This window comes from Balearica regulorum, chromosome 15, assembly GCF_011004875.1.
Source record: "Balearica regulorum gibbericeps isolate bBalReg1 chromosome 15, bBalReg1.pri, whole genome shotgun sequence".
Taxonomy (NCBI): Eukaryota; Metazoa; Chordata; class Aves; order Gruiformes; family Gruidae; genus Balearica; species Balearica regulorum.
In genome coordinates this window covers 11,752,463-11,779,241 of record NC_046198.1, presented here as the reverse complement: position 1 = coordinate 11,779,241, position 26,779 = coordinate 11,752,463, and the positions used below count along the sequence as shown (strand labels likewise).

Genomic DNA, 26,779 nt, shown 5'->3' with positions numbered 1-26,779 from the left:
GAGGAATCGGTCATGAAGCCCAGGGCTGCTTCCTCCCCAAAATATGCAAAGTCCCAAACCATGCAGGAGTCCCATAGCTGGAGACACCTCTGTGCGTTGTCCCCCGCCCCCCCATGACAGGCCCCAGCGGGATCCTGGCTGTGAAGGGTGCGAATACCCCCACCTTTGGGTGCTATGGCGGTGGCGTTGGGCTCTCCTGGCAGCACATGCTGTAATCACGTTTCCCCACGCACATTGAGCTGCTGGAGCCAGTAGGTAAGAAAAGAGACGATTTGAGATTAAAATCTGCCGTCTCTTAACAGGAAAAACCTTCCCAACGGAGAAGAAACTTTGTATGCGCAGAAGGAGTTACAGGGTGCACAGATAGGGCAGCAGCCGTCATGGAGGCAGAGGCGAGCGTGGGGGGCAGCGTGGGGGGCAGCGTGGGGGGCAGGACTGGCTGGGGGGTGGCTGTGGCAGGGTGGACACGGGGCAGTGGGGTGCCGGGACAGGGCCGCTTGGGTTTAAGCCATTTGGAGGAGTCTCCTCGCCAGCAGCTGGAGGGTAGTTAAATGGGGGGGAGCCCAGGGGGTCCCTTACACATTGGGGGGCCACTGGGCCGGTGAAGGAGATGGCTCCATCGCTCCCCACAGCGGCATGTGCATCATTCATGAATCCTCCTGGATGAGCCGGCCCCAGAGGCATGAACCCCAATACCCTGCACTCCCCAGCGCGGCTCATTTCCCTGCAATTAACTCCTTTCAGGACCAAGCCCTTGATTTCGATCCGGTTCCCAGCCATTCCCAGTTCAGTTGCCTTTTTTTCCCCTGCGGTTTATTTTATCTCCCCACAAGATGCACCCTGGATCTGGCCACGAGTGACTCCCCTTGCTCTGAAATTGTCTCCTGCCCACGCCTGGCTGTCCTGCGAGCTGGGGAGCCCCAAAAGCCGATGCACCCCTGGCCACTACAAGGCCATCGCACGCAGCTGCGAGCTCCTCACAACGGGCCGTGCCCAGGAGCAGAACCCGGTGTCCTCCGCTGTCCCATTGCTGAGCCTTGGGGACCTCCGGTGGTACGGAGCAGAACTGCAGAGGCGCTGGCGGGCGGGCACCGTGACGCCGTGGGGTCCGTGGGGACCGTGACAGGGACGTGGCCGTCGCGGCCAAGGCTGGGGACAGCGGGGACGCGTCTGACTTGGGGACCGCCGCCTGGACTGTGAGTCTCCCATCCAGCCGCCGACCCCCGCGGGCCCTGCTTAGCTTTAGAACGCCGCTGCCGTCCCCTTTCTCGCAACCAAGTTCGGCGCCACCGCCGGGGCGCGTGCGCGACTCCTCCCGCTCTCCCCCCCCCTCCCCGCAGGGTAGGCGCAGGCGCAGTTGCAGTACGGTGGCCGGGAGGAGGGCGGGCGGCGGGGGCGGGGCAGCGCAGGCGCGGGGCCGCTCCGCCGCCCGCAGCGTAAACAAGGGGCCGGCGGGGATGAGGAGGCCGCGGGTGTGCGGCGGGGGCCGGGGCCGCCGGGGCTGAGGTGTGCTGCCCGCTGGAGGCGTTCCCCCCCGCCGGACGGGGGTGGCGAGGGCCGTCCCGCCATGAACTTGGCCAGTCAGAGCGGCGATGCCGGCAGCGGCCATCTGCTCTTCGCCAACTTCAACCAGGACAACACGTAAGGGGGCGGCGCCCGGCCTGAGGGGGAGCTCGGCCTGACCGGGGGCGCCTGGCCGCGGGGAGGGGGCGCCTGAGGGGGCTGTGCCCGGACCCTAAGGAGGCTTGGCCGTTGGGGGAGCCGTGGTGGGGTTCCGTCCGCCCGCCCCGGCCTGGTGTCACCACTTGCCGTGGCAGGGAGCCCTGTTGTGCCTCTGCCCTCGCTGCCACAGAGCGGGGCCGGCGTCCCCCTCATCCCTGCGGCGATGGGAACGCCCCCCCCCCTCCCCTGCGGTTTGTGCGTGGAGCTGCAGGGTGCGAGGCCACCCTTGTAGGGACGTGTAGCGTAGTGACAGGCTGGTTTGGGTTGGAAGGGACCTTAAAGATCACCTAGTTCCAACCGCCTGCCATGGGCAGGGACACCCTCCACTAGACCAGGTTGCCCAAAGCCCCATCCAACCTGGTCTTGAACACTTCCAGGGATGGGGCATCCACAGCTTCTCTGGGCAACCTGTTCCAGTGCCTCACCACCCTCACAGTGAAGAATTTTTTTTCCTAATATCTGATCTAAATCTCCCCTCCTTCAGCTTAAGGCCTTTTTCCCCTTGTCCTGTCACTCCATGCCCTTGTAACCAGTTCCTCTCCAGCTTTCCTGTAGCCCCTTTAGGGACTGGAAGGTGCTGTAAGGTCTCCCTGGAGTCTTCTCTTCTGCAGGCTGAACAACCCCAACTCTCTCAGTTTGTCCTCATAGCAGAGGTGCTCCAGCCCCCTGATCATCTTTGTGGCCTTCTCTGGACTCACTTCAACAGCTCCATGTCTGTCTTGTACTGGGGACCCAAAAGCTGGACCCCAGCAGAGGCCTAATGGGCTGCTTGAGCTGTGGTTGCAGCGTATTGCCTTCTCCCTCCCCCAGGTTCTGGGCTTTACATTCTTGTACTTGCGAGACATTGCTCGCTGCTGCTTTGGGCAGGGTGGGGAGGGCTGGTTTTGCTTCTTGATGATGTCCAGCCAGAGACTACAATAACGTGAAGATCCAAGCCTTCCAGAAGGTGCAAAGATTTCCTCTGAAAGCTTGTAATAGTTATATTTTCATACAGCTTTTTTATTTTAACCTGCTCTCTGTGTTGAAGCAGTATGCCTTAGGCTTAAAGGTATTTTCATGAGCTAATGCTTGTTTTGGTTTTGAAAAAGAGGCCTTTCTCTTGTAGTCCTTGAAATCGCACTTATTTGTGTTTCAGTTCTAGAAAAGGTCAGATAGTTCACGTTCCACATCTTGCAAATTATTTAACTATGGCAGCATGTTTAGATTAACTAGGGCATATTAGTTTTTGTATGGGGTATTAAATAACAATATTTTTCAATTTAAGACATTCCTAATAGTTGGCATTGGAGCACTAAAGATCCTTTAAAGAAGGATTCGACTGTCTTAAATAACTAAGAGGTGAAACTGGGGGGCAATAACCGAAAGAACTTGTACTTGAGAAAGGAGGAGTTTTGTTTTAGGAAGTGAGTAAGAGGAAATGATCTCAGATTGGCATCACAGAGCATAATCCACGTGTGTGGTGGTGGTTTTTTCTTTTAACAACTTGTTCGTTTTGCAAGCAACAATATCTTGTCCTCACAAGAGAGATCTTTGGCTGTCTTGAGCATGTACTGTGGCATATGGGAATTGCAAAGGCGAGAAGATTGTGTATGGTGACTGCCAAGACTGAGGAGAAGGGTCACGTTGCAGAAGGAAATACTCTTTGCTTTTGTAGGTTTTGTTGAGGGTAAAGAGATGAACAAGTGGAGCCGGATAGACTTGAGACAAGAGACTTTAATAGAAAATAACTTATGAAAAATGATGGGGGGGAAGCAATAGTCTACTATGTATTTATAAGTAAATCATTATGTGTATGTTGATTTGAGCCAAAGACTTTTGCAACTACCTTTCATGTCTTTTTTTTGTCAAGTACTATATAGAGCTCGCTCTGCCATTGTGTGTATAAAACATGACTATGTTCTTCTCAGATACCATCAATTTTTTACCTATTACTAGATAAAACAAGTCATAATAACTAGGAAATCTGTCCCCTTTCTTTTGCAGTTTATAAAGTTCATTATCTAAGTTTTTGACGTTAAACAGTGCTGTCCAGTGTGGTGATCTAAAAGCTTTGCTATTTCTCCTTAAAGCAACTGCCTATTTTCAGTTGCACCTTAGCTTTGTGGAAAGCCGTATATATTTAAAGATCACTGAGTTGTGACAAAAAAACCCAAACAAACCTCTCTTTAACAAGAGAGCTGCAGGCTTGACTTGAGAATAAACCCAAGACAGATGTAAAAAGAAAGCAAATGTAATATAAGCTTATCTAGATCTTTGGCTTGTACACCTTGAAATCTTTCTTCAAGGAAGAGTAAAGCGTGATTACTTTTTAACTTTCAGTTTATGGGGAAAAAAGGGACAACTGGCTAATTATTTCTCTCTCAACTATGTATGTTACTTCACTACTTTTCCCACTTCATTTTTGTAAATATCCAAATTTTCTTTAATTTCTGTGCTATAGCTGACTTTTTCTTGAGTATTCCGCATTCTAATGTCCATTATGCAGGTAGATTAATTTTTTTTTAATATTATTTATATATGTAAGACACCTTGAGATTTGTCGATGAGAATTTTGGTGATGTATCTTTTTGTGATCCAGACCTGGCCCATATATCTTTGCAATTCAAAGTCTTGGGATATTAGGTCTTTCATATAGCTTTTTGGAATATGTTTGCATTTTCAGATATTCATTATAGAAGCTACATAAATATAAAAAGGCTCCTGTTCATATTTTTGTCTCAAAGATATGAGAATAATTTGAAAGGTCACTTACTTTGAGACAAATGAGATGGTTGGATGATGTGGAATAAACATGTCTTCTGTCTAATAGTGTCTTGAAGAAATCTCTCTAAGAAAAGTAGTGAGTATGAAACAAGTCTTGCAGATGTCTTTGCAAGCAGCTTTTCACTAAAACACTTGTCTGATGTGATAAGTGACCCAAATAACCAAGTTGCATTCTAGTTCTTGAACAGAGTAGAATTTAGTGGTTGTGTAAGTTCTTTAAACTGAAGTTTATGTGATTTTTTTTTTTTTTTCTTCCCCCCCCCCCCCCAGCCATGATCTCTCTTAGTTTCTTGTTTGAATAGAGAAACAAGAAGTCAGCTCTCAGGGTTTATTAGTATACTATGCTATGTATCTAGCAGATCACGGTCTACCAAGTGAGAAGAACTGAAAAGAACATACTAGGCATGAATTACACTTTCCCATGCTGGGCCTCAGAAAGCTTACTTATTTTCAACTTATATTACAAGTAACTGGAGTCCTTCTCCAGACAGGCAAGGTAAACAAATGCATATTCTTTCAGCCAGTATATGAAAGACAAGCTTTGTTTATGTCTTCCAGTCAGTAGAGCTCACATGTTTTAAGGTGTGCTTCAGTAATTAGAAAAATCGCTGACAGACAAAACCGGAGAATAAATGACATGGGTGCATTGTTGTTATTACATTTAAAGCTTTTACCTTCAACTTAACAACGTGCCAGTTCCACTCATGCTCAGATGTGTCTTGCTTACCTGGACAGCAGAGCCAATTGCTTTGTATTAGGAAAAGATGATACTTGTTGCTGGTAAAAATAGGTATCAAGCTAACTTTTCCTAGGCTTTATGAAAGGTCAGTAATTAATTATTGTCTCCTGTAGGAAGGAGATGAGCTTCGTGGTGGCTTTTAGTCTTGGGAAATTGGATTGCTGGTAGTTAGAAGAATGTTGTCCACATAACTGGGAAAAGCAACAGCAACATTGGTTGCAATATCCTCCATCTTGCTTTTAGTTGTTTGTTTTTCCCAGACTTAACTTCCTTTTTTTAAATGTTCATTCATGGATGGTGTATGTAGTGACATTGTCTCTTGGAATAATATCTACGTTATTGCAAGTGTTGTCTTGCCTCTTTATTCCATATTGCCCTAAGCTTTATTTACATGAGAGTTGTGAATTGTTAGCCGGGACTGGAACTTTGCCTGAAAACGCTCCACCTATAATGCAGCAGAAGCAGTTGGTTTGTGGCTTCTCTTTGATATAATATGTTTTCATTAAGTAAAAGCACGGAGAAGGTCATTTTCAGAAGATGTTAGTGTGCTTGTTTTGGACCTAGCCCTTTTCTCCAGTGAATCAATCATTGCACAACTCAGCGTGACTGGCATTCTCTGATTGAGAGGCAGAAGCTCCAGCCTGCAGATGAAAGTAACCGATCAGAATTCAGGTATCCTAGCAAAACATGGTGCTAGGTATGTTTTAGCAGTTGGAAATCTTTAATGATAGATAATTCAGTAAGAAGTACTGCTTAAACCTGAATGCTGTTTGTATTACTTCTGGGAGAACTACTAAAACTGAGCACAGATATCGTATGAAATATTAAACTGGCCTCACAAACTCATAAGAGAAATGCCTAATGTAATAAAGTTTGTAAATTTTTAAGCAAAGAATAACTTCCAAGATCTCAAAGCTTATATGTATCTATAAAATAAGTAAAACTTTCAGTCTTCAAATTGTTACACAAATATTCCCAAAGAAATGCCTTTGGAAGAACTTAAAAATTAACGTATATTGTGGTCAGATTCAATTTACAAAAACCCCCTAAAAACCTAAGAACCTGCTTGTGAAATAATGCAAGCTGGCAGACTGTAGAGAAGTTTTAGTTGCCCTTTTAAAAATAAGTAATTACGTGGAAACAAAACAGTCGCTGTAGTTTTGAAAACAGATTCCTGATGAAAGGACAAGAGGAAACCTTGCATTTGGACTTCTAATGAAAACACTTGTGTATGCCTTACTTGCAAAGTCATCTTTAATCTCTGCTTTCGTTTATGTATGGAGTGACATGTGACAGGTATCAGTCCATATATCTGTTCTTTCTGATTTAATTCTGCCCTTTATTCCCCAAATAAATCAGTTTCATTCTATGTTCTGAGTAAATGCTTATAGCTCTCAAGTTGTATAGCATGCTTCACGTTGCAGAAGCTGTATTCTAGTTCCCTTACCATGTCACGTTTGGATCTCTGTAGTAAACTGCTTGTGGTGAGAGGAGCAAACGTTAGGTGCTGAGCATTCACTCCTCTGCCTTTGTTTCTCCTAGGTTCAGGTGTCATTCACCCATGATCGCTGAGGACAGGAGAGCCCTTTATTCCAAGGAGGCTTTAAAGCTAAAACAAAACCAAAAAAAAAAAAAAAGCGGGGGGAGGAGGAGGAAGGAAAGAGCAATCTCGTAGCTCTCATGCTCAGGGAAGATAGCTGAGAGAAGCAGTCATATGTCATGTTACTTGCTGTTGTTGCAGTGGAGATAGCAGCTGGGGTGGGCTTGCATGATAAATCTGGACCAGAGGGACTGTTCCTCAGCATGTGACAATTTGGATGGGGATTTGGCCTGAGAGTAGGGATGTTTACTTGGATTATGAATGTTCTGTTGTCCCAGCCTATTGCTGCCTGTTAAGTGATGAGCAAGTGTGGTCTCCTCTTGCTGTAGCAGAGTTAACTTTGTGTTGGCTTTCTTTTAATGTAAGAACAATGGGAAAACCTCCTGTGGGTTGTCAGAGCGTTGCGGACATCTGTTGAACGTATGACTTTCTGCATCTAGCTCTTGTCCAAAATAATTACATTCTTGACCTTTCTATTAAGACATGTCTGTAAGATGTTATGACTTTGGTTTCAGCAGACATTTGGGAGGGGGAAATAAAGCAAAGTAAATTTCCTTAGTAGTTCTTTTCTTATGTCATTTCATTGATTTTTTTTTTTTCTTTTATTATTATTATTTTCTCCCTCTTCATTATAAGCCTTAGTTCACAAAACATTTTGGTTTTGGAAATTTACATTGGTTTTGAAGTGAAGTAGAGCATTAGTATAAGACAACTGTATCATAATGAAAGTAGGTTTAATTAACCAGTTATTTAAAATAGTAATGACTTCTGGAGTCCTGTTTATACAACAGCTGCAATTGATTTTAATCTGAGAGCGCTGCCCTTAATAGGATCTTTCTGATTAATGTAGAATATTTCCTTAAGGTCCTCTATGATACAGAAAGGGAAAAACTGGTTTTCTGCCTTCTGTATGTATATTAAAGAAGCAAAAGAAAACTGGTACGATTCTAACCCATCTGAAAAAACTTGTTTCTAAAGAGCCAGAGAGATTGAACCAGCTGATTTCCCAGTCTAGGTGAATGTCAGCATCTTGGAACAAGTGTGTGAAATATCTCGTAACACTGTTCACTTGATGAGTTTAGTTTTAATTATTTATGACAGCCACTCTTGAAAATACTCTCAAGATTTATGTAGTCTTGGATCAGAGTACAGTATTATCTTTGAAAAAAGTGGGTAAACACAGTTTCATAAATAATGGCTATATTGGTAATTTTGTACTGAGTAGACAACCTTGATGATGAAATAGCCCAAAGTCTACAGTCTAAGGTATGTAATAGAGACTACACATAATAGAGCTAAAAAATACCTATGTGTAGCATAATGTTAGAAGAAAAAAGGCAATTTTTTTGGATATTGATTTTATTTTCAATTTCAGTCTCTCATCAGCTTCTGCAAATTGGTGATAATAAAGCATAACACCCGCATTGTAAAAGGAGCTTCTGATAAACTACAGTATCTTCTTGTTGGCCACTGTGTATTTGAGCAATAGCTGAATGGCTTATTGATCATATTTCTTCCCCATATGGTTGCACATTTTTTCAGAGGTGAGGTAATTTTGGTGAGATACTTCTTTTGTGGGATTTGTTCATTTAGATAGCTATCAGGTGTCTTAAGGGCTTAAGTGTAGCATCGGTGCGGGGGAAGATGGGGGATTTAAATCATTATGATTATGCTGGTATAACTCAGCCTAGTGAGTTCTCTTATTACATATAAAAAGCCTTTTTCCAATAGTTTCATAAGAAGTAGTTTGAGAGTACATTAAAGAAAAACAAACAAACAAAACCCAAAACAAACCCAAACCTTTCCAAACCAGGAATGCTGTTCTAGAAAAATGGGTTGTTTTGTATTTATGCTTGTATACTGAAATGGGTTTAATTATACTGCTTGTACTGTCCTATCTAAACAAATGATTTGTGACTTCATCACCATGATCTTTGAAAGAAATAACAAAAAGCAGTTGCCATGGATGGAAAGGTCTGTTCTGTGCCTCTTCATTTTGACATCTAATGATTTTTATCATTTGTACACCTCACTTTTGCCACTGTTTTTGAATAAAGCTTGTTTAAATGAGATCTAGGTGGTCGGTAGGACAAGAAAAATGGTCTTGCTTACTGGTTTCAGTGATACAGCGATATTCTGCATTTAAAGCTGTAAGTACAATAAAGGGATCAATTCTGCCTAGTAATACACTCAGCTGCTATGTGGAATTCTCCGTGAGAAAATCATCCTGTGTCTTTCGTAGATCGTTTATATTGCAAGGATTCTTGTGACCATTTACTTTTAACTCACTTGAGTGCTTGTTTACCTTTGTGTAGTGACAGTTTCAATGTCATTCTTTGTTAAACTTTCTTTTGAGGGAAGCAGTAGATAATTTAAGAAAAGCCAACTCATTACTCTTTTTTTTCCAAATTAGTTTCATATTTTTTTCACAGAATTTGGATTTTCATTGAGTTGTACAAAAGTAGTTGAGGAAAAACACTGTAGCATCTTTGGTGACAAATCAGATACAGTCTGCTGAACATACCGATTTTGTCTGAAGTAAAATTAAATTCAGTATTTCTAAGGTGACTTAGAGGAGCAGCAACAAAATTTTGTTTTATAGCTGCTTCTCTGTCTCTAAGCCTAATATGCTGGTTTTAATATCTTGGTTATTGAATCTAGGGAGGCTTACTTCTCTTGCCTGGACGATGCATATTTTAATTTGAATGTTTAAACATTTTCAAATAGAATTCCTTAACCAGACTGTGCCAGTTGTATTTTTCTGTAGAAGAGAAAGTCATACCCTCATACAGAAGTTGATTTTCTAGCTTGGGCTCTTAATTTCAGAGGGTAGACCATTTGAGGAATTGTTAATTTTAACCTTTAGGGTACCTTGAAGTTTAAAAAGGGCTCACGCTGGAACCATGAGAGGAAAATACAGAAAGAGCAAGAAATCTAGGAATCTGTATTGTATTCTAAATGCAGAACTGATTATTAGTGCATCTGAATTATAGAGAATCACGTTGCTGAGTTCAGAAGGGCATTTTGGCAGGCTGACTGGCAGGGTTGCCTTTGAGCCTTGTATTGAATGACTCGCCACAATTTGGCATATCAGAATACATTTTATTGGAATTTAATTAGTTTTTCTCCATGTGTCCTGGCAGTAAGAAATATGTGAACTATAAGCATACTAAAATGCTTCTGCACAACTGTATTGACTGTTAATTTTCTTTTTCTGTGGCATAAAATCATCCCCTGCATGGGGAGGGGAAAATAAGAATGTGCCATTGTCTGCTGCCTTGATGCGTAAAGACCTGCAAGACAAGCCTAAAGGTTTTTCTAGCTTAAAATTTAAGACCTGTCTTTGACTCTGACTGGAAAAGCAATTAAATGGTCTGTGAGCTAAGTGTGAAAATTGAGTAATGGAGGAAAGACGGGTTTGTAGTCAGTGTTTTAGTGTTCTACTATTGTTAAAATCTGTTTAACATCAGTGACTAGCATTTTTAAGCGGGCGCCTCTGATCAAAGATTCAGCACGAGTATTTGTAAGACTGAGACCTAAGAATGTTCTTTGGAGATGCTAGGATATCATCAAATAAAACCAGAGAAAATTAGAGTTGGCAGCCTTTTAATTCCTTTTTTTTTTTTTTTATGTAAGCTCTTTTGGGGTGGTTTGGGAAGGTTACAGTATAAAGAGCAAAAAATCCCCAGACGATCCCAGTTTAAAAGGTCTTGGAGGTCACCTCTAACAATGAGGCAATGATGTAATTGGTTTGCATTACATTATTGAAGTCATCATCTTTGCCCCACACTAAAGCTTTTAGTTTGTGTGGAGAAATCGCCACTATGAATTGGGCAGTACGCTTACATTAAGCTGTGAACTCTCATTGCATTAAATGTGAATCAGGATTCCATACCTGGGGTAATTCTGAAGCTATTTGGCCTTTTCAGAGTTGACGAAGCTACCTGTGTCTATTGTGGCTTTTCATAGCTTTTCTTGAGCTAACCCAACTGGAGTTTTAGAATAGGGTAAGAATCTGAGTCTGAGAGTAATTCACAGCTGATTTGGTTTATGTTCCTGACTGGCTTGTTTCTTTTTCAGATCCCTTGCTGTTGGCAGTAAATCAGGCTACAAATTCTTCTCTCTTTCTTCTGTGGACAAATTAGAGCAGATCTATGAATGCAGTGAGTATCTTCTTTTTTTTCTTTTTTATCCCCTCAGTTGGCATAATTTGGGAGGGATAAGACATGTTTCATTTTTTTCACAGGTGGTTTGAAATTGACATAAGAGGAACCTTAAGTGTATGATGAAATATCGCACAAATACAAAACAATTGATTGCTGGCAGGGTAAAACTATATATCAGTGGCCAATATTTAAATTTAGCTGATATGTTGTGAAATTTGGTAATAGTTACGAGAAGAACTCTTTGCTTCTCTAATTTTAGGTCCAATAGCCAGGTTATGCAGCAGCTGGATGTTGTGGGGAGAGGTGGGAAGAATTTGTTAGAGAGTGTCTTTTGGGTCTTTGGCTAGTGGGGCAGGCAACCACTAATACACCATTATCAAATAAAAAACCCAAACCAGTCTTGATTATCTTTTTCTTTAATTCTAATACTTGCTGTTTAGAAAAATACTTTTTAACATGATAGTTGCAAGTTTACTTATCCAAAAGGGTGAATAATCTATATTCCCATAACTTCTCAATTCTGATTGCAATTGAATTGGATATGAGATGAAATGGAGGAAGGCTTAAAGGAGAAATTGTATCCCCTGTTTTGCCAGCAGTTCATGGACTTCCCTTTTTCAAGGTGCTAATAAGTAAACTATGAATGCTATGCGTGAATATCCTTGCTTTCTTATAAACTCCATGTGAACAGATGGTACCAGTAGTTATGATGTCAGCATTTATAGTAGGATCCTGGTGTATCATACTTCACAACAGAGTTGTCTTCAGACTCCATTCCCTAAGTGACCTGACCCTGTGGCATCTTAAGTTTGAAAATGGTGTGTGATTCAGATCACTATTACCTGTGGTGACAGCCTGATTCTGTATACAGTCAATGGAGAGGAGTAATTGTGAGGTTTAAATTAGGCACCTGTGGTCAGGTTAAATTCTGTTGCAGCTACATCTGCCTGTTTGAGTCATGGTCTGGTTGTACTGGTTAATCGGTGGGTTGAATTCCATTTTATGCCGTTGGGTTTAGGTACCTGACCTCTGTAGTATGTTAGGCACTTACAGTATCTGGCCTGGTATCACCCCAAGAGACTTGGAGAAGATGATTCCTGTTACACAAGACACTGAATAAACATATTCAGAGACACTGAACTGAACTTTGCAGGACTGATGCTTCTAGGTAGTCTTTGAAAGAAAAAGTACAGATTGGATAAAATGCCTTGCTCAAAATCCTGCAATAAATTGATAAAGCAGCTGGGATTAGAATTTAGACCTGCTGATTCCAGTCTTGTCTATGAACTGTTCTAGGTGTTGTCTACAAACTGTTGTGGGATGCCTGTATTGGCTTAACCTCTTTGATATTGTAAGTTTTCTTTCATGAGTGCTAAGTCTGTAAATGCAGAGCAGGGAATGTGAGGTAACACTTAGTAGAAAATTCGATGGTTTAACTTGTGTAAACCAGCCTGTCTTGACCTCGGCTTATAGGGCATGCAATGTCTGCAGCAGATTTAAATACTTGAAATCTTTATTTTTTTGTATGCAGTTAAATAATTTTCAGTCTTGGGCTTGCACACCATGCCAGTTTAAAACTTGATACAGGGGTGGAGGGCTTCCTACGTATTGGGTACCTTCTTTCTGCAAGGAAGAGGTATCTTGAGGCCTCCTGGACATGTGCCTGCTGCCTCCCAGTTTAGTTTCAGTGAGTCTAAAGACTTTGTGTTCTTTTGAGTGAGCACTTTTAAGGACCCCTCCCTCTCTTCTGCAAGATTGATCTGCCAGTTCTTGCGTAGGTGTGTAAACTAAACTACAGAATATGCCCCAGCTTTCTTGTGTTTGAGAGGATGACTGAGAAGAATGGGAAGTTTCTTTGCTCTCATCACTGACTTCCATGGTGGCTCTGTACCAATCGCCTAACTCCCTGTTCACTTGATCCCCCTGTAAAAATCAGTATTAGATTGGAGAGTGCTTTAAGGCTTAATGAGTGCTTATAATATGCTTCATGTTCTTGGACTAAAAATGGAATAAAAGCACAGCTGATCATAATCTAGCTGGTTCTAACCAGCTCTTGTCTGTGATGCTACACACTTGTGTTTATGAAACTGTAATCTTGTTATGTATTTGCTTGTTCTCCCCTCGCTGCTGATACTTAAATCATTTTGCAGTTCTTTTTGTTCTTACTATATTTTGAATCTGAGCTTCTGGTCATCCTCACTTGTGTAAAGGAGAAAATACAAATAGAAAAAAAAAAACCTGATTAACAGTAGTGCTATAGGACTTAACTAGTGCTTCTAAACATATGATTAATTCAGGTAAGCTGGATGTAGGGTGTGCAGTACAGCCCAGTACTCTACCCAAATGGTTACTAGTTAGGAAGCATATGTGAGTTGGCAGCTGTGAAGAGATTTTATCACTTCTTCCTGTTAGGGGAAGACAAAGGAACAGAGGTGCATCCTGTATGTTTCAAGTGAATTTAATTAAAAGCTTTTCTCTAAAGGTAACTATCTGTATTATAGTAAGTCTTTTTACAGTGAGACTGAAGAATTTTTAAGTGTTTTCTTTGTTGAAAGTTTTTTCTTCTGTCTGTGACGGCTTAGCTCTTGACAGCGCTCTTCTGTGTGCCTTCCCTGCTGCCTATATTTCCCATCAGTGCAGCATAGGACAGCACTTCTTCCATCTGAATCTCTGCTGCTGTTCCTCTTCTGAAATACCAGTTCTCCTGCTTGCCTGGGAGAGTAACAAATCCCAGAAGCTGTGTCTTAACACAGTTGCCCCTGAATGAGGAAAGAAGCTGTGCTTGTCCAGGAGCAGAGAGCAGTCACTGTGGTTTTTTGGATTTCTGTGTGCTGGTCTTCTGTCTTGTGTAAAAGGATGCTGTCATTACGAAGGACTTCAGACTTAGAGGCTATCAGCTTTCCATCCACTGTAAAATATTTGAGAATCTTTCGTTACTAGTCTTACTCAAGGAACATGGACCTCTGCATTTGAAAGTCTATGCATAATTTTATTGAAGCAGATTTTTGTATTTTTTTCATGTGTTGTGTGTGGCATCAGGAAAATGGAGAACAATTCCTTGGAAAACAAAGTCATTGCTAAAATGCATTATCGCTGCTGCAAAAGTGAGGAAATTGAATTTTCAAAGCTTCTGTGAGCTGTTTTGTCTTCTCTGGAAGAGTACCATATTAAATATGAGATTTAGATAAAAGTCAATTATGTTGCATAGAATAATGAAAATGCTTAGTATAAACCTGCTCCTGTTCCATAAGGAGGCTATTTCTTGTGCATGCTCTCTCTCAAAAGAATGTAGAGCATTAAATATTTTCTCTTCTTTTTCTTGAAATAGCTGCCCAGAAAAAGCACTTTCAAAGCAGACATGTCACACAGTGATGACATTGTCATATGCTGAGAATGTTGGACAGACCTTTTTTCAGGGAATTTCTGTCATTGGTGATGAGAACAGTGCCAATTATTTAATGTTTCTCTTGGCCAAAACAGAAGCCTTCAGAAATAAGCTGCTTTTTTCTTTTTTTTTTTTTTTTTTTTTTTACTGGCAGTTTTATGGTTTGGAACATGTTAAGCGTTGAGCTAATCCAGATACTGACTTCTGAAAAGTTTGGTTGTTCTGATGGATGAAGGCCAAAGGCTCAAGTCACTTGTCTTGATTCAGTTCCGTAACGGAACAGCAAATGTAGCCAGTAGCTGAGAGAGAGCTGCCAAGAGTGGGAAAACTCTCCAGCTTTCTCCTGCTGTGAAAACTACGTCCCCCTTGTCTCTGGGGCTTTTGGAGGGGACTTCAGGGGATAGTAGGGAGAAGCACAAATGCCAGGGTAACTGGTGGTGGGACTTAAACTCCTACCAGCTTGGTCCAGTGCTGTACTATAATCAAATGCTCTGAAAGTGCTTCTTTGCCAGAGATCCTGGACTCTCCTCCTTCTTGCTGTCTTCCCCACATTTTGAATGGTGACTTGTGTTCCTCCTTTGCCTCTAGTACTTCCATAGCAGAGCACGTGACAGAAGTAATGCTGTCTGATGGCTATGCATACATGCTGGGCTTTGACTCCTGTACAAATTGTTTTTAGGGACTGTCAGGTAAAAGATAGTATGTGTCAGAAAAACACTGATCAGTGGCTGAAGCAGTCTTATAACAAACAAGTTTAGCAGTTTCTTTGAGTACAATAACCGTTCTTTCTTCATGGAGAGGTGTGCAGAAACTGCAGGGGTTTTGGTCATTGAGAACACTTCTGTGCATAGTATAGCTTTAAAAAACCCACAGAACACACACAAAAAAACCCCACCCAAAATGCTAAAAAACCTTTGCCTTCCTAGATTTCTGCAAAGATAAGAGAATATTATAAAATTCTGGAATTCGATAATTTGCTATTTTTTGTATCTTTGGCATTTTTTTTTTCTGTTGGATCTTGGGCATGGGGGAGTAGATGCTCTGTTATGAAGGGTCATGCAAGTTTACACCTGGGGGGTGGGAAATCTTTGTAAATCAGCATTTACTGTGTAGATTCTCTGCTTTAAAAACCTGTCTTGTATCCCACCTCGACTCTGAGCTGTTGTGGCAGAATGTTTGTGGTGTTAGACTGTATTTTCTTAGACAGTATTTCCTGTTGATGTGCACCATTCTTCTTCCCTGAAATATCCCTCTGTATTTTTCCCTTGTTATTGTGATTCCTCAGCTGACACAGAAGACGTGTGCATTGTGGAGAGACTGTTCTCCAGTAGTCTGGTGGCCATAGTTAGCCTTAAAGCTCCACGCAAGCTGAAAGTTTGTCACTTTAAGAAGGGGACAGAGATTTGCAACTACAGTTACTCCAACACCATCTTGGCTGTCAAACTCAATAGACAGGTGAGTAGTAATTTTGACTAGGTGAAAATATGGGAAGGGGTTGTGGATCTTATTTCTGGCACTTCCTCTGCTGATTGATGTCTCTTCCGTTAGTGACAGAATTGCTATTTTGAAATTAACTTGTACTTTTCCAACTGTAGCTTCTGTATGGCATCTCAGTACTCTGATTTGGTTAAGTATTTTTGGTTCTATGTTTATTTACTTATTTATTTAGGAAAACGCCCTGAGTAAGATGGGCATGCTATGAGCAGGAAGTTGGACTAGAGACCTCCTGAGGTCCCTTCCAGTGTGAATCATCCTGTGATCCTAAATATGAAAGTATGTGAAACTGTCAGTTTCTGTAGAGGCCTAAACTGAAAGTTATTATCTATTCACTTTTTATGGTTTTTTAATCCAGTTTCCTGAATTCTTTCGAAATCAAAAAAAAAAAAAATCACTGAACTGGAAGTACCTGCAACCACAGTTTGCTGTATTACTAAGTCATTAATAGGCTGTTCTGCAAATACAGATCTCTCTGTCTTCAGTTCATTCAAAGTAGAGAGAATGGCATCTGAAGGAGAAAATCTTCTTAGTGTCCATCCCCACTCCCAATATCGGGTGTGGGAGGATGAGATTCCTGTTTAAAATTGTAAGAGAAACAGTGGCAAATTTTGATTTCTGGCACAGTGAGGTAGCATTAAATGAGTAACATCTTGTTAGTCATCCAGATGTAGTCTATGAAAGTGTAATGAGATGTTGAAGAACTTAGTTTAAAAAAAAAAAAGCCCCTCACAAAAGATTAGGAGTAAGTAATTGGCTCTGTAAATGGTTAAAAAGTCTTACATGTTTTTCTGTTTAGCCAAAGCAGAAAATTATTTCCACATGTGAATTGGCCTCTTGAGGCGGGGGAAATACATAAGGGTAGGTACAGAATAAGAATTAAATAGCTTTAAATTAAGGCTTCTGGCTTGCTGACTTAAACTATAATGTAAATCATTTTCATTTAAATCAATTTGTGCTAGCGTGGTTGAGAGAAGTCAAGTGCACTGGTCAGTTCAAGTGACTGAGCATAGTATTGCGCGGTTGAAGCCTTTCAAGAAGTGTATCTTGTGTATCTTCTATCAGACTCTTATTTCTGCCCATCAGGTGGGTACAATCTTTTCTCTATTGAAAGGTATCTACTGCATTTTGGATACAATTTTTGTAGGATTGATATATTAATTTAAACTCCAGTTTGATATCAGCATTTCATCCTCTTTCCCATGTCTAGAGGCTGATAGTATGTCTGGAGGAGTCTCTTTATATACACAACATACGAGACATGAAGGTACTACATACAATCAGGGAGACACCTCCCAATCCTGCAGGTAAGTATGTTGTTAGAAGCTAGCATAATTCTGAAAAGTGCGTTCTGTGTCAACGTATGATGTTTCCTTCAGGGAACTATAGCATTCTTAATTTCACTTTCAAATAAAAGTAAAAATACTTCAGTGTTGTCTTAAAGCCTACCCATTTGATCCGGGTGAGGATTTTGAGAACAAATAGCAGACTCTGCCTTAAACTGCATCTTCCCAGTTTTTTAGTCTCCTAGAGTGGATGTGTTGAAATGTTAGAAAGAAGCAGTAGAGATACAAAGTGGACTTTGCCAGCACTTGGTACAGTTAAAGGCTTTGTCAGGTTAACAGTTCAGGAGTCATGGCAGACATGGGAAATTCTGCTTGATCAGTTATAGTAGCTCTATTGGTATTCTTCCTTTTCTACTTTATATTAAACTTTAACTTATGTTAAATAGTTTAATATGTTGCAGGTTGACTCTGAGATCACTCATTCTTGTTCTGTTTCTGTTGATACCTTGTGAGGATAACTTGAGTTATCTTTGTAATAGTCAAACATAGAATCAGAAAGTTTTGCTACGTAAGTCTTGGAATTTGCCTCTTTCTAATTCTGTTTCTGCATCCTTTCTAGGGTTGTGTGCTTTATCAATAAACAATGATAACTGCTACCTGGCCTACCCAGGAAGTGCAACTATTGGAGAAGTACAAGTCTTTGACACCATCAATCTGGTAAGGATCTGTGTGAATGCTGTTTCCACTTCTAAAGATGCAGGTTTTGGTAATGACTGAACTTCCTCAGAGAGGAATTACTAGATGCTCAGTTAGGTTCCTCCACATTAGTTTGCAGTATCTCTTATAGCTGGGCTTCACAGAATGTCTAAAAGAAAAAAAAAAAACAAAACAGATGTTTAATATTGATTTGATGACTAGAGTTGGGCAAGTGGGTGGAGCAAAGTAAAGTAATTTCTGTTTGAATTGCATTTGAAGTATCTTTCTACTGTTTATACTCTTTATGCACATGCTTCAGTGATAATGTTATGTACTTCTACTTAGCAGTTACTGAAACAAATATTGAAGCTGTTGCCCATTAACACAGACCCATATTTGCCTTGAATGCTCTTAAATATGCAGTCTTTAGCTGCAAACGTGTAGCTTTTAACCTGGACTGTACTAAGGTTTTATTTTATTGATTCACTCCTGCAGAGAGCTGCTAATATGATCCCAGCTCATGATAGTCCCTTGGCTGCTTTGGCATTTGATGCAAGTGGTACAAAACTTGCCACTGCATCAGAAAAGGTAAGGTGGCTTTTTATTGACTTGCCGACAGTGATAAAAATGAAATTTGTTACTAAGCATTTTAAGTAAGTTTAAGCGTGCACAAGTGCCAAAAAAGAAGGCTTACAGTTATAATGGTTAATGATATCTGACACAATTTCAATGCTGTGAAATGTTGGATAATAAGGCTATTTAAACAAACACATTTTAATCTGGCTGCAATCAGGGCAATCCTCTAACTGTTTCTCCCTTTAGTGCAGGATACTTGTTAGAAATTAGTTGTCTTGTTTTGATGCTGTCTTCCTAATGAAAACAAGACAGCTAAAGTCAGAATAGAGAGAAGCGTCGAAGTGTCTTGCCAGTCTTTGGCACGTGATGACAAATTGTCCATCTAAATTGTATAAATCAGGAAGTCTGAAGCCTCTGCTCTTTGAGTAATAAGCTCAGAATAGAAAGGTGTAACTGATTCCATCTGATAAAGGTGCAAAGACATCCAGGTGACTGTACTTGTGGTCCTTGTCTAGTGTGGTCATCTTCATGATCAAATATGATAAGAAGGGCTGTTCTTGATGCATAGCTTGTTTTCTACATTAGTAGCTCCTGCCTCTTGTTTCTCTACTCTTCAAATGCATCCTACCAACAAGGTCCATAAATACTTCATGCTGGTATGTGCTGTGCAACAATGGCAATAAGTTAACAGCAAAATGGTTTTCTGCTTGTAGTTGTACTCTGCTCACTTGAGCTAATACACACTGAACGAACTTGAAATGATTTTTTTTTTTCTTTACAGGGGACAGTAATAAGAGTGTTTTCCATTCCAGAGGGACAGAAACTCTTTGAATTCCGAAGGGGAGTGAAGAGGTAAAGTTCAACTAGGCTAATTATCTGAAGTTCGTTCCTTACGGTGGATCTCCAGTCTGTTCTGCAATTGAGCTGGCATCGTGATTTTTGCCTATTTTCAGCTTCATTCATCCCTGCCAGTGTGCTTTATAACAGTTTCAGCTTGAATGTCTTCCGATTTCACTCCTTTGGACTTGACTATTCTACAAATCAATCCTGTCAGAATTGTACTCCCTCTTGCCTTTTAAAAATTTATTGGTGAGGGAACTTGTTTAAAGTGGGTCACCTTTTGTAAGATATATCGTATTCTTATGGCAGTTGGCGGCAGTACATCTAATATTCTTGCTCTCTTCTAAATCCAGCTAGTGCCATGATCATTGATAGCCGTTGTAAAATGTTACTATGACTTGTGCTAGTAGTTGTCACTCTGTAGCTCTACTGTACTTTATACAGAAGTAAGAATGAGTTCAGATTGATGTATACAAGATACAGGGGTCAATTAGTAACAGAGTTGAACATCGTTAATGGGGATCTTGCTCCTGAAGTGCTTTAAGAAGGTATCAGAACTCAGAATGCTTACTATGGCGATGTTCTTTTTTCTTACTTGCAAAGCAGTGGTGACTGAGAAATCTGCTTAACTATTAATTAAGCCAAATACTTTGCAATTGTGAGTCACCTGCAGTCGCTGACAGGAGAAGAGCAGCAGGTGAGTCTACCATGCAGCCACAGTTCCTCCCAGCTCTGACAGTACAGCTTGCGTGAACATTATGGAGCTCCTTAGTGGTGAATGTGCAGAAAGACTCCTACCTACCAAATAGAGAAGTAATAGTTTCATTTAAATCTATTCCCTTGAGTTGGTTAACACTAGCTTTCTTCTTATACCAATTGATACAGTACTAGAATGTCAAAAATAACGCTTCATTGTTTTTCCTTTTTTTTTTTCCCCTAGGTGTGTGAGCATCTGTTCGTTGGCTTTCAGCATGGATGGCATGTTTCTGTCTGCATCCAGTAACACAGAGACAGTGCATATCTTCAAACTTGAGACTGTGAAAGAAAAGTAGGTTTCAGAGATGCCTTAGATTTTTCAAGGAAAAGGCTTTAAAATCGATTATACTCAACAGGATGAGTTCTCCAAAGTGTGGACAGACTTCTTTTGAATGCTTCCGTAAAGGAAAGGGCATAAGAAGTCATTTATGAATCAGCAACTGCAGCTGAGCTATGTACTGTTCTCTCAGTGAATAGAAAAGGTATTTCTGCCGAAGAGAAATTGGCAATCCTTGGCAGAGGAATGTGGAGCAGCTCAATGTTTTCAGTTACATATGTGTTTCACCTCTTCTGACGTCCATATGAAACGAGCTATCTTAGCAACATCTTCCAGCTGCCTACAGGGCTTTAAAAGGCACCAGACTATAAAATGTTCCTATTTATGATTTGAGAGGACAGTCTTTCTTACATTTCTGTGGGTGTTGCTGGAAACAACTATTTGCTTAATGATAAACAAGTGAAATAAATCTTGACGTGTAGTACTTCCCAGTAGATCTTGCTCTTGTATAACGAACCTTATGAAATGCAGTTTTATAAGCAGAAGTATCAGTTTACAATCAAACATGCTTAAGTAACAGGCTGAGAGTATTGTAGGACACGTTGTGCCCTATAGCATAAGTGAAGCGCATTAGGGTTCTCAAAGGTGTTTGTTAGTTATTTCTGAAGAGAAGCAAATAGCTGCTTAATATCTTTAAAAATAGAAAGATTTTTCAAAGTGCTTATGCGCTTTTCTCTCTAATGTGAAGAAGGCAAAGTCGGTCACTCTTTTCTTCTGACTTGCAGACCTCAGGAAGAGCCTACAACCTGGACAGGTTACTTTGGAAAAGTGCTGATGGCCTCAACAAGCTATCTGCCCTCTCAAGTAACAGAAATGTTCAACCAGGGTAGAGCCTTTGCTACGGTCCGCCTGCCGTTCTGTGGGCACAAAAACATCTGCGCGCTTGCCACGTGAGTAGAGAAATGGAGCCTGCCTTCACCACCCTGCTGGGTTGCCATGTTGGGCTCTGGAGAGGCTGACACTGCAGCACATAACCTCATCTCCAGCAGAGTGGGTAGCACACAGAGCAGTGATCACCTGTAAGCATTTCAAAGCCTCTTCCAGTTTGAGCAACATGTCAGAGCTATAACACCTTACAGTCCTGTGAGGGGAGGAGGGAAAGGCATAATATTTGGATGAGAATAGATGACTTCTAAGTGTTGTTTAAAGATGTCTTTTAATTTTGAAAGAAGAATGTTGAGAACAGACCCAGGAGCTTATGGCATTTGCTTCCATTAGTGCCAGGGGGAGTGATAGTGTATGTTGTGTTAGTGAATTGCAAAATTAGGCAATCCAGACTAACCATTAAAGAAGTCTTTGAAACCAAGTTCACATTATTCTTGTCTCTGAAACAGCATAGCATTCATTAAAGCTAATTTTGAGGACTAACTCTAATCTTTATTCTGTCTCCACCAAAGGCAGGTCCCACTTGGCACAGCTACCAAAGCAATAAGCCGAGTGGTAGTAAACTTATTTTGCGGGGGTTTTACAGTTTTTATGCTAAACTGACTGCATGTCTGTACTCTCGCTCCTCTGATCTCAAAACAACCTTTAAGCAATAATTAAGCCTTGTAACATTTCTGAAATAAGCACATACTTCCCGTTAGAATATTTGTCTCTGGAGTTGCACAAAGCTTGATAACAGGATGGTAATTTCTGAATCTCTTCTACTAGGTTATATATAAGTTGCTTGATTCCTGTGGTATCCCATTAGCCCTAAAATGTCGTTAACACCTTACTTTTTTTACACACAGTTCCTTCCCAGGTGCTCTTGACTGTTAACAGTGTTCCCTGTCTAGAAGCAAGAGTGTGGAAAATAATGGCTTAAAACCATGAGAGGGGAGGAGAGTGTGCTGATATGAACCTTAAGTTCTTATTAATCTGTTGCTCTGCCCTAAACCTTTCTAGAATCCAGAAGATCCCTCGTTTGTTGGTGGGAGCTGCTGATGGGTATCTCTACATGTACAACCTAGACCCCCAAGAAGGAGGAGAGTGTACACTAATGAAGCAGCACAAGTAAGTCCACGTTAGCTGAGGACTGTTGTATTCTCTTTTTTCACAAAATCCAGTTTGTTCTTAAACTTAGTTCTGTTCTGCAAAAGTCTCACTTAGAACAGCTCATTTCTTTAATCTTTTTCCAGACCTCTGACATGAATGAGTAACTTCAGAATTCCCCTGTGCCTACCTTCCTAGTATCTGCTACGCTAAGCACTGCTTTACCAGCAGAAACTTAATACTGTCCGATTGCAGTGAAGGATCAATCGCTGTTAGCTGTATGATCTTGTTTCTTCTTACTTGGCAGTTTGAATTGAGTTACTTAAACAAGAACTTGAAACGTCTGACACCATCCTCTTCATCAATAAATGAAGCGGTTACAGAGATGAGAAAGAGATGTTACTCTGACTTCCCACAGAGAGGAATCTGGCCTACGAAATCTTCTGTATTCTCTCTCTACCGGTGTCCTTATTAAATTTCCTTGCATATAGGCCAGCCAACTAACATTCTGTCCCAGCACTGTAGAAAGCTTAAGGAAAATACAACAAGGCGTTGTTACTCTTTTTTAATAAGACTTGGCAGGAAAAGCTAGGTTAATATAGTCAGATTACTTACGTGATCAATCATAGAATTAAAGCAAGTAACTCACAAGGATAATTCAGGTCTGCAGCTTTGGTCAGTCTATAATACTGGTCAAAAATCATACCTTTTTCTGAACACTTTAAGATATGATCTCTAGTTTCACTTGTAGATCAAGTGAAGTCTCAGAGGGAAGTTTTTATCAAGTTCTTAATCTCTGAAATGCTCTAATACCTTCACTAGAGGGTTTTCTAGTATATGTGTATGAAGCAACTGCTTCTGTTGTGGACACAGCTCAAGAGACAATCTGTAATATTACTGATTGGAATGGTTATTGGTTTTTTAATCCTGCACTCTTGAGTCTTTTTTTCATAGCATCAGCAACTAGGATCTAGATTCTGATGCCATGTCAGAGGCAAGCATGTCACTGAGTGTCTTCCGTGTTAAATACCAAGTGTTGTCAGATGTCTTCGTGACAGTCCTCTAGAATGAAGGGACCAAATTCCTCCTGTTGCGTGTATTATTCTTGCATGTCTAATGAGATATTCTTCTGTAGCTATCAACTAAAGCTACGTTATGCTCGGGTAGATCACCTCTCCAGGTAACCTCTCTCTGCTTGCCAGGCTCGATGGCAGTATGGAGCCAGCCAACGAAATTCTAGAGTCTGCATCCCATGACCGGCCGTTGGTAGCGCAGACATACAGTGCTGCTGTGACTAAAGGTACATATGTGCCTTCCTCACCCACAAGGCATGGTAAGGAGAAGGCTGGGAATGGGGCAGAGAGCACCTCTGCGTATTGCTTCTTTCTAGATGGCTGCGTGAGCTCGTCTACTTCAACACTGAGCTTTTCATAACTGCGGGGGTGATGTGGAACGCTGGTGAGCAGTAGGAGAAGAGCGCTTGTGATGTACAGTAGCTTCCTAAAGATGGATCAGTCATCTTTGCTACTTTCTGGGTAGAACTTTGTCTCGAATTGTGGTTGATTACTGTACTGATAGTTGCAGTACATGCCAAATGGTTCTTGAGATGCCCTAACACAATTATTTCATACAGGAGTTCTGTACCCACACCTCATGCAAAGCATCTGAATTACAGCCTACTTTTTTTTTTTTCCTAACAAGGTTGATAAATGCTCCTATCGTTCCTTCATGGGAACAGTGACCTTTTAGCCTCATTTGCTGCTCGGTTAAATTGAGAGGATGAGAACTTGGTTAATGCTGCAGCTCTCTAAGTGGAGCTTTTACCATCTTTGTATGGCACTCAGGTCAGCGCAGAGGAAGGACCATCTGCACGTATAGCATCAATAGTGGGTGCAGACTAAGAAAAACATCAGCCTGCCCACAGCACCAGTACATCTTGTGCACACATGGAGTAGTTGAATTTTGATCACAAACTGCTCATGGCAATGAAACTGTTGCAACTAATGTCTGGTACTTGGGCTCTAATCGCTCACTTTGGTTCCAACCTTAGTTTGTGCTGTTGATCCCCCAACTGCTTGTTCCTTTCTCTATAGCCTATACGGATGACCTGGGTGCTGTGGGTGGAGCTTGCCTGGAAGATGAAACCAGCTCTCTTAGATTGGATGAAGACAGTGAGCATCCCCCCATGATCCTTCGGACAGACTAAACTTTGACCTGTGAACTCACTCCTGAAGCAGAGAACACTGGCTTGATGTTTCTTGAGGAACCTCGTGTTATGCTGCTATGAACTTTGACATGAGTTGGGAGAGAGGATGACAGACTCTTACAGTTTTAAGTCGTAGCTGTAGTTCTAATTCTATACAATTGGAAAAATATATGGTTTTCAATTCAGTGGCTTTTAATCTTGCTTATCTATTTTAGCTGTGTTTATTTTTTTGTTGCCAAAACCTGCTGTTCGTGCAGCCCTCAGAGCCTACTAGCTTTGCATGCGTTCATGTGCCAAGCGAGCATAGGAGGGGGAGAGAGAGAAGCCACTTTATAACAAACTCAAGTTTGTATTTTTTTTATATATGTATATAATATTTAGCTTATATAAGGAAGGAGTAGAGAAGTGGTTCTGGAAGCTGAGACTAGTTCTGCACTGACAAAGGTCCAAATGGTTTCCTGTGCATGGGCTTGCAGGCATACCTAGTGACTGACATGCAACCTTTCAAATGCAATGGCCTGTTTTTTTGGGTTCTCCCTCCCCTTTCCTGGACCATTTTGTTAATTAAAATTCCTTCTGAATGTTGTGTATTTGTGGGACTGTTCTGTTTGTTGGGATGGAAAACTGGAAGTGTTTCCCTTCATAAGGATATAGAATATAGAAAGTGCCTTTACAGGGAAGAAAAGAAATTGCTGCAGGAAGAAAGCTAGAATGAAGAAGGAATTGCTAGAGACTTGTTTGTATACTTTTAGTACTTGGGTGTCTGTGGCCCATAATGGCTGATAAGCTTGTGGGGTTTTTTAGAGAAGACTTGGAATGCACTTTCTCTCTCTCTCCTGTAGATTGTCTTATTTCCTTGGTGGAGTAGCAATAACCTTTTTTTATACTTTTTTAAATTATCCAAAGCAAGGATTCTGTCAGGTTGGATGAAAGTCCCTGTAGAGTATGGCAGCCCCACTCTTTAAAACAGCCTTAAGGTTTTCAGCTGGAAGGCATCGTGCTCAGTTCTTGCTTCTCTTCAGTCTGTGGCTGAGTGTACTGCTCTAATAGTGAAGGTTCATGATTTTTTTCCAGACAGTGATGTAAATATAAATGATTTTGAAAGATTAATTTTCTTCTGGGTTCTCTTCTGCTGGATAACAGTGCTTTTTCGTTTTTCTTCTTTTATTTCCCCTTTCATCAGAGTACCTCTTGCGGTACACTCAAAGGACTGGTTGTCTCTTTGGCAGTTGTGGAAAAAATCCTTAATTGCCCTGACCCTGGCTAGGGCTTTCCAAGGCTGAGCAGTGCTGCAGACTATTTTTAGGGTTGTAATGTGCCTTCTCTTAAGTCTTGGATAACGGTTAGTGAGCAAGTGATTAGCAAAGTACTTGGTGAGTGTTACTTTCCTTTGCCAAAATGAGCATGCTTTGCCTTTTGCGTAGCAATGTGGGTTGCTTCCTTTCCCTCTAGTGACTGCAAAGAAATAAGAACAGACAAGGAAACTGCAGATCTGGAGGGGAGGACAGAAGCTGAGTACTCCAGCTAGATGTGAACTCCCTACCACAAGTAGACAATGATGTGCTTTTAGGATTTGGCGCTGTTAACGAGTTTTCTCTCAAGCAATAGCAGGCAGTGGTCTTTGTCCCCAAAGCCCTGTGTGGGCTGGTGGGCTTCCACTTCCTCTAAAAATGCAAAAAGACGGTGGTAGCCCCTGCTAAGAGAGCTGCCTGTACCGGTAAGGCTACTCTTAGTCTGTGGGTGTGGAAGATGTTCTTACAGGAGCACATGTGGGAGGGAAGGGATCAGGCTTGTTTATTCACTGAAAAGCCTTGACTGTCCTAAGTAGCTGGCTGGAGTGGCTTGTGGTGTCCTCTCCAGAACCCAGCACATCTGAAGCACACCACTGAGTCGTGCTGAAATCTTGTTTAGTCTCTTGACTTTAAGCTCTGGCTGGCAACTAAATTCCATGGTCTGGAATTCGTTTTTAATTTTTTTTTTTTTTATTTCAAGTGCTATCGGCTTTGATGTGGAGCTCGTAACTGCAGAGTAAAATACAAGTCTTGAAGTAAATACAAGCTCAGTGAGCTTTGCTGGCAAACTGAACCGCCCAGGAGCTGTCAGATGTCTGCTCATTCCAGACTAAAGCTGTTAACATTCCCGATCACATACTTGGAGGCTTGGCATAGACTCCACAAGTAGAGTTAGCAGTAAACACACGTAAGCAACACAGGTCTGCTAAGCACGCAAGTTTTACAAC

At 41.2% G+C, this 26,779-nt stretch overlaps 1 protein-coding gene across 3 annotated transcripts; it reads left to right on the top strand.

Moving 5' to 3' along the window:
- The first annotated feature begins 1,397 nt into the window (after positions 1-1,397).
- WIPI2 (WD repeat domain, phosphoinositide interacting 2) lies at positions 1,398-25,126 on the top strand. Of its 3 annotated transcripts, none has more exons than XM_075767081.1 (12): positions 1,398-1,641; positions 10,905-10,987; positions 15,661-15,830; positions 17,080-17,176; positions 17,775-17,872; positions 18,347-18,439; positions 19,209-19,279; positions 20,208-20,315; positions 21,086-21,250; positions 22,248-22,355; positions 23,537-23,634; positions 24,428-25,126. In XM_075767081.1, the coding sequence occupies exons 1-12, from the start codon at positions 1,568-1,570 to the stop codon at positions 24,538-24,540; spliced, it is 1,278 nt and encodes a 425-aa protein (XP_075623196.1). In that variant the 5' UTR covers positions 1,398-1,567; the 3' UTR covers positions 24,541-25,126. The 3 variants fall into 3 exon arrangements, with proteins under 3 accessions (XP_075623196.1, XP_075623195.1, XP_075623197.1); XM_075767080.1 differs by having other exon boundaries at positions 23,537-23,667; XM_075767082.1 differs by lacking the exon at positions 1,398-1,641 and adding an exon at positions 3,138-3,296 and having other exon boundaries at positions 23,537-23,667.
- The last annotated feature ends 1,653 nt before the right edge of the window (positions 25,127-26,779 follow it).

Coding starts and splice junctions, on each gene's coding strand:
- WIPI2 (XM_075767080.1), top strand. CDS start 1,568: ATGAACTTGGCCAGTCAGAGCGGCGATGCCGGCAGCGGCCATCTGCTC. Junction 1,642..10,904: donor AACTTCAACCAGGACAACAC/GTAAGGGGGCGG, acceptor TTTCTTTTTCAG/ATCCCTTGCTGTTGGCAGTA. Junction 10,988..15,660: donor AGAGCAGATCTATGAATGCA/GTGAGTATCTTC, acceptor GTGATTCCTCAG/CTGACACAGAAGACGTGTGC.